The following is an 8,253-nucleotide window of genomic DNA, read 5'->3' on the forward strand; positions in this document are numbered from 1 at the left end:
TTGCTGGAATAATGACAATCTTTTTTTTTTCCCCTCCTCCAATAGGCAGATTTTATAAACCAGAGCAGCTGCCTGAAGGTTTCCAAGAGAAAATTCTGCACAGTTTCTAATCAGGGTGACAGTTCCCCCTGCACAGGAAGTTGCTTTTATTAAATTTTTTAATTTTTTTTTTTTTTTTTTTGGTAAGGCTCCATCTATCGGTCATCAGGCAGCACCTTGGACCTTGTGGGCATTTTGTTTTTCCCCGGTTTGCCTGGAACTTGTGATTACATCGAAACCACAGTGGGCTTGCCCAACACTGGGGCAAAGTTAACGGCTGAAACGTGGGTCACTCACCTCGCTGGGGCAGAAAAATCCCAATCAATTCTAGAGATACTCCCCCCTTAAAGGAGGGGGAACACAACTTCCCACCTTCTAAGTGGGCTGTAATGAGGCCCTTCCAAAGAGGACAGTATGGAAGCTTGGCAGTGGAGAAACCTGACAAATGCCAACTCAGCCAGATAATCAAGGTCATTATCAACAGTGATCAGTCATGTCGATAATATGTACTCTTGACATGGTGTGCTGAGAATGACACTTTATTCACCTCCACGGTCTTCCTCCCCAAACCTATAACCCCAGTTGAAGCATGAGAAAAACATCAGACAGACTCTCGATTGAGGGACAGCCTCCAAAATACATGACTAGTACTCCACCAGAAACAAGGAAAGTCTGAGAAATGATCACAGCCAAGAGGTGCTTCAGGAGACGCGATAACTAAATGCAATGTGGTGTCCTGGATGGAATCCTGGAACAGCAAAAGGACATTAGGTAAAAACTAAGGAAATCCGAGTGAACCATAAGGTTTAGTTAATAGTACTATACCAGTGTTGCATCCTCAGTTTGAAAAGCATACCTTGGAAATGTCAGATGTTAACAATAGGAGAAACTGGGTCGGGGATATATGGCAACTGTGTACTGCCTTCACAAATTCTCTGTAAACATCAAACTGTTCTGAAGTTAAAAGTTTATTTTTTTAAACAGTGAGTCACACGTTTGGGTTTCAGGCAGTCCCCAAGACCCAGTTCTCTTTGGTTCTCTCTTTTTGCCAACATGAAGGATCTGAGCTGCTGACTTTGGGGGTATGCAAGCTCCTCGCTCCCAACCTCATTACCATAGCAACCATCATCATTTTCAAGCCCAGGGAGCAACTCCCATTTCTTCACCATTGTCTACCCATTTAGCCTAGCCTCGCCTTGCCCAAAGTAGGTGCTAAGTCGATATTTGTCAAATGAACGAAATTCAAGAAGGACCTGTTGATGGAGGGGGATCCAAGCAGAAAGCCAAGTTCTTTCCTTCCCAGGGCAAGAAGTCAGTACCTGCTAATCTCCATCCAGAGAAGGAAGGTTTCTAGCAATCTGGTTGGAAGCAGGCAGGAGTCTTCTCTCAACTGCCTTTGGAGAGCAAGCGCACTGGTTTACTTAGGATCATATTGATTGAGGGCTTTGCAGAACTGACAGGGATGAGAGACAGGCTGATTCCTCCACCTCCACTGCCCCTCTGGCCCCTCCGGGCATCAGCTGTGGATTGCCAAAAAAACGGTCTGCAGAGAAGCTTCATGCACCACAAACTGTTTGCTAGGTCTTGAAAGTCCACTGCCTGGCACATAGTAGGCACCTCATGTATGTTCACATGATGACTACCATTTATTAGGCACCAGGCCCTGTGCTTGGGAGGAGAGGGAGTTCCTGTTTAATCCTTTGTGTGGTAGGCATTGCCACCATCCCCATTTTACAAAAAGAGAAACAGAGGCCCAAAGAGCTTGAGAAACTGGCCCCAAGTCACAACTAGAACGTATGTAAGAGAGGCTTCAAATCCAAGTCCTGTTAAGTCCCAAACCCGTGCGCTCCACCTGCCCACCAGCCACCCTGAAGTCTACCCCCTCTGCTGGGCCCCAAGGACCCAGAACCGGCTGCCTGCTGTCCACAGAGGCACCCACACTCACGCCTTCATCTGTGGCCTCCAAACAGCAGCGATTTTCAAGTCTCTTTCTTTTAAAACTTAATTTGTCAATTTCCTCCTTAGAGGTGCTTTTTGAGATTCCTTCAGGCTGTCAGCCTGGACAGGCCACGGAAGCAGCTTCCAGGGTGATGGATGCTTAGGACAAGCATTCAATTAGTGAAGTTTGAATAATGCAGCTCTGGATGCTGATCAGTGCCTAGAGGCTTAGAGACACCCTCCCCCACCTTGGACTTTGCACGGGCTTTTCCATATTTCTTGCTACCTAACCGAATACTTCAAATATATCCTGCACTTGGTATAATTTGATATCTGCCCAGTCCCCAAAGTGCCTTCTCAACAAATGTTTACCCCAATGTTCAAGTATATTTAAAAGATTTATATTCCCTGTTGCTGAATGGAGTGCTCAGGAAAGGCGGATTCTGCCTTCCTGGGCAGAGGACCCTGCCTTGGCTGCTGGGGTGGCCTCCAGCAGGAACATTTTAATACATCACTTATCAAAATGGACCTGAGCCTTGGCCAAGGGCTCCCGCACTCCCCCCTTCGCTGACCACATCCAAGCCCTGCCTCCCTCTGACCCCTTATGCAGTTGTCTGTTGGCAGAATAGCTGGAGAGCCCAGGCTCAGAACACTAAGCCAACCAAAGGCTCTTCAAGGCTGGAAGGCAGTGGCTGCAGCTGGGACTGAGCCTGGGTGTGGGGTCAGATGACTCTGTATCCCCATCCTGGAGCCTGGACTCTGGGCTCAAGTTGACTTCACCACTTCCTAGCTGAGTGACCTTATGCAAGTTCCTTAATGCCTCGGAGCCCAGGTTTCTCCTGCACCATCAAGATACTTCACTGGACTGTTGTTGAGTCCGGCATAGAGTAAAAGCTCAAAGAATGTTGCACAGTCCCTTTTGCCCCTCTGGGGTGTCGACTTCCTCAGCTACTGAAGAGAAAGGTGTGGGTTTCAGGGTCGCTGGGCCGATTTTGTGAGGGAGCACAAGGGAGAGCACTTTGTAATGGCACAGTGCTCTGATCAGGTTAAGTGGTAATTACTCCTGGGTGCGCACAGAGAGCTGCCTTCAGAAGGAATCTTTTCCTTTGGCTCCTCCCCTTCTTGGCAAATTGATGCTGCACAGAGGATGGGCCCTGCCCCCAACCTTCTCATGGGGAGAGCACAGGGGAGAGCTGGGCTCCGTGGTGTCTAAAGGTCCATTGGTTCCAAACACTGGGATTCTCTGGGGCCAGGTTTGGGAACAGGGTCACAAGCCTGGGAAAATCAAGCCAGCACCCCCAACCATTCTGCCAGCACACTGGCTGGCCCGCCATGATGACTGACAGAGATGCTGCTGGGTCCCCCTGCGGCTCTGGGCCCCCACCTCCTGAGAAGGGGGATGAGACATCACCCCCTTCCCCACAGGCCCTCTGGAGCCCCTTCCCCCACCCCCGAGCCTGCCTTACCTGATGTCTGAGTCACACTCAGGCTCCTGTCACTGTGAGCTGTGTTGTGACTCCCCGGCTGACAGTTTTACCACAAACACATTAAAAGCTCCCGACACTGGGACTCCCAGATGCCAAACAGCCCAGCAGAAGAAAATTCTCCTGGTCTTTCTTCAGCCAAAATCCTTCTCCCAACTCCTCCTTCCCCAGGGGCCTGCTCCACAGTCATTGAGCATCCTGAGCCCAAAAAGAGGCTTAGATTTTTTATTTTTCATAACGAATCTTTTTGAGCAGTGATTGGAGGAGAGCTGCTGAGAAAGCCTGAGAGGATGGACTCAGGTGGTGGACCCCAGTGAAGCAGGCTCATCCCTCCAGCAAGGACCTATACTTGGGAAGGCAAAGGTGCAGGGGAAAGTTCCTCCCCAGTCCTGCCTTTGAGGACAGGTGGCCCTGGATGAAGGGGTTACCTGGGCATCTGATGCTGAGTGCTACTTTGTGCTAGGTGTCAAGTTCATCTTCCCAGCAACCTTTGAGGCGGGAGCTGCATTATACCCACTTCACAGATTTGGAAACTGAGGCTTAAAGAAGTGAAGGGACTTACTCAAGTCCATAGAGCTAGGAAGTGAAGGAGCTGGGATTTGAATCCAAGTCTACCAGCCTCCAAACATTGCTCTTAACAAGACAGACTCCCTGCTGACATCCTGCCTTCCTTCTCTCCGAACCCCACCAGGGATGGCAGAAACCTCAGGGAAGCAGGCAGAGCCCAACCTGAATCCAAATTGGATGAACTTGCCAATCCAGCTGTTCTTTGCCACCATCTGAACCCAAGCCACAGAGGCCTCCATACCTTTTTGCCTCACAGACCAAAGCTACCATTCCATTCCCTCCTTCCTGTCTGCAACCAGCAGACAAAAAGCAAGTCCCCAAACCAAAGCAGAGAAGAGAGGAGTGAGACACAGGAACAGTTCTTTAATTGTACATTGGAGAAATAGCCCTGTGTGCTGGTTAAAGGTGCAACATACAGAATATCGAATTAAGAAAAGAGGGAACAGGGTAGGAAAAGGAAGAAACCTCTTGAGGTCCAGAGTTGCAAACAAAAAATGGTAAAAGATTTCCTCACGCAAGAGGCATTTTTGCAAATACCATGCAAAACAGGCAGCTGGTGTGCCTTAAGAGAACCCCTATAAATAACAGAAAAAGACACTCCAAGCATTCCTTTACGTGGACTCAGAGCACAGGGAAAAGAGAAAAAACCAAAATGCCTTTTGGCATTTCAAGATATTTGGCACTCTTGTGATTACATTTTTACAGTCCATTAAAGAGAATAAACTGACACGATATTAGAGAAAAAAAAACAGGCTGCTCACACAACAGACTGCAGGGAGAGGTTAGAAAAAGCTCAAGCATTTTTTTTTGTTTTGTTTTTTAGTGTTTTTTTTTTCCTGACATATAAAATGTGTCCATTTGCATTAACTTGGGCAAAGAGCTTGCAGCAACAAAGAAACACAAGCTTTACAATTCATTTTAAAATAAAACAAGGATTCTTTCTCTGTATCATTCCTTAGAAAAGTTCTCTTCTTGTTTTAAACACATTCTTGATAACTTCAAAAGATGACCAAAATAAGATGGAACATCTATAGAGATCATTTTCTGATTTTTTTTGTACATCCAAGGATAGCAACATAAAAAAATAAAACTGGACAGCATTTCACATCCAAGTGCACAGAATCATTTTTGCAAGGTTAAATAATGTAAACATTGGGAACAGCCAAATCAGCAAAGAATGCCAACACCTCAAAACACTCGGTGTTGCCGCTTCATTATTTAAGTGGTTCAAAATCCAGATCTATAATTGTGCAATATTCACTGTATATAAAAAGAAATGGATATTAATTTTGACAAATAGCTGCAACTGAGACTTCTTTTTTATTTCTTTATATGTGTGTATATAGTGATTTTTTTTAATTTTTTAAAATTTTTTTAAAATTTTTATTTTTGCAAAGGAGCCCAGAGCCTTCGCCTTCTCACGCCTCATCTGTCCCCCGGCCTGACACGAGATACAGGTTGTTGATTTCATCGTGGGTAGCAAGCTAGTAATAAATTTCAAAGTGCTTTCGCTTTTCATATTCTTTTTGCCAACAACTGTTATCGCCGTTCTTATGCTCTCCCTTAACTCATTGTCTTTGGGGGAGTTAGACACCAGGAGGTGCCTTGTCTGTCATATTTTTCAGCACGTCATCAATCCTATCATCTTCAATAACAACTGCAAAAAAAGGAGAAAAGGAGAGGTGAGCGCGCTTGGGCCTCGCAGGGGTCTCTCAAGTTTCGCTTTACGCGAGGAGGCGAGGCGGGGGTTGCGGGGAAGGAGAGGGAGGGGGGTCTCCACGCACGCTGACACAGCCCCATACCCTCCTGCTCTGCGAGGGGTCCCTTTGCTGCTTCCCTCTGAACCACTCCCCTACCCCCAGGCTGCGTCCCAGCACCCTTCTGAGAAAAGGAAGCAGAGAGGGAGCAAATCCCGCAGCCCCGGCTGCAGTCAGGGTAAGCACTGGCCTTGACCTCAATCCCCCACCCCCGAGGGCGCATTTATTTAGAAAGAAGGCTCTGGGGCAGGGGAGGGAGGGGAGGAGGAGCCGCGGTCTTCAAGTCTGGGACCCTCGGGGGTGCCTCGAGCACCGCGCGAGTGGCGCGAGCAGCCTGGGCTGGGTGCGGAGGGGCGCTGAGCGAAAGGGGACGCCAGGAGCGGGTCCCACGGTGCGCAGCCCGTCGAGGATTCTGGCCTCGCCTGGGCTGGGGGCTCCCCTCTTGCGCGCCTCCCTCCGCGAGGCCCCCGGGCGGACTCGGCCTCTCCGCACTTGCGGCCGATGCAGAGGTCAGAGCTTCCCTTTGCTGCTCGCCTGGGGCTCGACCGCCTCTTGGCGTCTGCCTCTCACTGTCCCCCGCCTCTCTCACCAACTCTACCTAGCCTCGCCTTCCTCCGTCCCTCCATCAGTCTCTCGGCAAGACGGTCACCTGCCGAGGTCTCTGGACCTCTCAGTGTCTGGGATGTCGGTCGCCCTCATTGTTCCAACTGCTTTTCTGTCCTCCCCAGACTTGCGTCCCCGTCTCGCTATCTCTCCGGCTCTGGCTCCCTCTCCGGAGCTTTGTCTCGGTCTCTGCCCACCTGGGTCTCCCCGCCACCTCCCCCCGCCGTCCCCCTCCCTATCTCTGCGTCTCAGTCTCTCCCGGCAGCTGTCGATCTCCCTCATTGTCCCTGCGCCTCTGGAGCTCCTCTCGGAGCCTCTCCGTGTCCCAGTCTCTCCGGGGCTTTTCCAGGTCTAGCGCCTAGCGCCTAGCGCCCAGGCTCGACAATAACCGCCCCCCTCCCAACCCCAAGTAACAATGAAAAGCCCGTGCGACCCGAAGGCCCCTAGCCTTCCCTGCAAGAACGGGTCCTCTCCCCCGCAGTTCCCCACGTCGGCCCCTGGGGAGCCCTGGGACCCCTCCCCCGGGCTGTAGATCGAGTGCAGCTGCAACTACACTGCGTAAAAGGGGGAGGGGAGTATTTAGAAATGAAAAGGCAAACTTTGGCATAGGTGGGGACCAGGGTATAACCTTTCAGCCCCCGCTGCAGCGAGATGCCGCCACGCCCCCTGGGTGACCCCAAGGAGGATCCGGCTGAGGGGGAGGGGTTTCTGAGACCAGCCAGAGCTGGACCCGCAGTGCGGGATCCCCCCAATTCTGTGCGATGAGATTTTAGTGGTTCGGAACCGGCTCCCCGGTGCGGGAGATCCCCGCAAACCTCCGTCAGGCCTAGGTGCCCGAGAATCCGGTGTCGGGGGAAGGGGCCGCGAACTCACCCCGCTTGCTTCGGCCGATCTGGCCCAGCTTGGGCGGCCGCTTATTCTGCCCGGAGCCGAAGAAGTTGTTGGTGTCCTGCAGGCGGCAGGAGAAGATCTGGCCCACGTCGCCGCCGTCGCCGTAGGGGCTCAGCTTCTCGTCGCCGTAGGGCAGCACCTCCGACATGGTCGCGTCCGGGGGCTCCGCGGCGGCACCTCCTCCGCCCGCGTCCCCGCCCGCGGCGGACAGGGTCAGCGGCGCTGGGGCCGGGGGCGGCCGGCCGGGGACGGCCCGCGGGCTGCGGCGGCTGTGGCGCCGGCGAGAGGCCGGGGGCGCCGCTGGGGCAGGAGCGCGCAGCCCGCCCGAGCGACCCCGCGAGCGCCCGCGGCTGCGCTGCGCTGCGCTGCGCTCCGGCTGGGCGCGCGAGTGGCTGTTGCTCCGGCAGAGGCGGGCAAGACTCACATCCTCGGCGCGCTCGGGCGCTTGGCTGGGGCCGAGCCGGGCGGGGCTACGAGCCGAAGGAGGAGGCTGTCCCAGTGAGCCCCGAGGGCGCGGGGCCGAGGAGGGCGCACCCCGGGGAGCCCGGCGGGCTGGTCCTGCGGCGAGTGCGGGCGGCAGCGGTGCTGGTTCGGGGAGGCTGACTGGGGAGCTGCGAGCGGCGGGGCTGCGAGGGGCGGGGGGGAGGGGAGCGAGGGAGGAGGGAGGGCACGGGGCGGGGTGGGGGGGGAGAGGATACCCGGAGGGAGGGAGGGAGGAGGGAGAGAGAAACCGAGAGGGAGACGGGGAGAGAAGCAGAGAGAGAATGGGAGGCAGGGAAATCAAGAGAAAGAGACAGAAAAGAGAGGGACAGAGGAAGAGGAGAGGGAGAAGAAAGGAGAGGGAGAAGAAAGGGCAGGGGGAGCGACTAGATCAGGATTGGAGAGGAAGAGGGGAGAGAGGAGAAGGAAAGGGGAAGGGAGGGAGAAAAGAGGGTCGGAGAGGGAAGGAGAGAAAGGGAGGAGAAGGAGGCTAG

At 53.0% G+C, this 8,253-nt stretch overlaps 1 protein-coding gene across 1 annotated transcript; it reads right to left on the minus strand.

Annotated features, from left to right (window-relative positions):
* Positions 1–4,371: 4,371 nt before the first annotated feature.
* CAMK2N1 (calcium/calmodulin dependent protein kinase II inhibitor 1) lies at positions 4,372–8,011 on the minus strand. Its single transcript, XM_006188284.2, has 2 exons — positions 7,262–8,011; positions 4,372–5,685 (listed from the first exon to the last, which is right to left on the minus strand). The coding sequence occupies exons 1-2, from the start codon at positions 7,425–7,427 to the stop codon at positions 5,615–5,617; spliced, it is 237 nt and encodes a 78-aa protein (XP_006188346.1). The 5' UTR covers positions 7,428–8,011; the 3' UTR covers positions 4,372–5,614.
* Positions 8,012–8,253: the final 242 nt, after the last annotated feature.

The sequence above is a fragment of the Camelus ferus genome, chromosome 13, assembly GCF_009834535.1.
Source record: "Camelus ferus isolate YT-003-E chromosome 13, BCGSAC_Cfer_1.0, whole genome shotgun sequence".
NCBI lineage: Eukaryota > Metazoa > Chordata > Mammalia > Artiodactyla > Camelidae > Camelus > Camelus ferus.